At 56.7% G+C, this 522-nt stretch overlaps 1 protein-coding gene across 1 annotated transcript in view; it reads right to left on the reverse strand.

Moving 5' to 3' along the window:
- Positions 1–522, reverse strand: part of TMEM63B (transmembrane protein 63B) — a 21,303-nt gene that overhangs the window by 6,061 nt on the left and 14,720 nt on the right. The window contains exon 14 of the mRNA XM_010006102.1: positions 208–361. Within this exon, the coding sequence (XP_010004404.1) occupies positions 208–361 (154 nt within the window). The remainder of the gene's footprint in view (positions 1–207; positions 362–522) is intronic.

Consider the following 522-nt stretch of genomic DNA (forward strand, 5'->3'; position numbering starts at 1 on the left):
CCCCACGTAGGGCTGCTTTTGCTGATGCCAAGTCCCCAGCATGGCAGCTGCCACTGCATCCTGGCCAAGCTCAGCAGCTCCCTTGTGGTCAGGATGACAGGATGTGGGGAACACCGACCATCTCCCTACCCCCTCCCTTGCAGGGGCTGCTGTGCCTTGGGGCGGTTTTCACGCTACCCATCCTGCACCCGTCTCCAAAGGCCTTACATTGAGGTATTCCACAGGCTTGGTGACATTGAACTTGTCCATAGTGGTGATGATGATAGCAGGAGTGGTGAGGAAGAAGAGGAGAATGAAGAGGACCACATTGATCACAAGGCAGCGGATCCACCAGATGAAACCCCGGATGGAGAGGTGTTCCCTAGGAGGGAGGAAGGAGGGCATCAGGATGACTGCGTGGGAGAGAAAGGCAGGTCCCAGGGCTTCACGATCACACCACAGCCCAGCCTCCATGAACAGCACTTGGAGAGCCATCCCAAGGCTTTCCCTCTCCAAGCCAGATAAGACCTTTAGATCAGCCAG

Source organism: Chaetura pelagica, unplaced genomic scaffold (genome assembly GCF_000747805.2).
Source record: "Chaetura pelagica isolate M959 unplaced genomic scaffold, ChaPel_1.0 scaffold271, whole genome shotgun sequence".
Lineage (NCBI taxonomy): Eukaryota > Metazoa > Chordata > Aves > Apodiformes > Apodidae > Chaetura > Chaetura pelagica.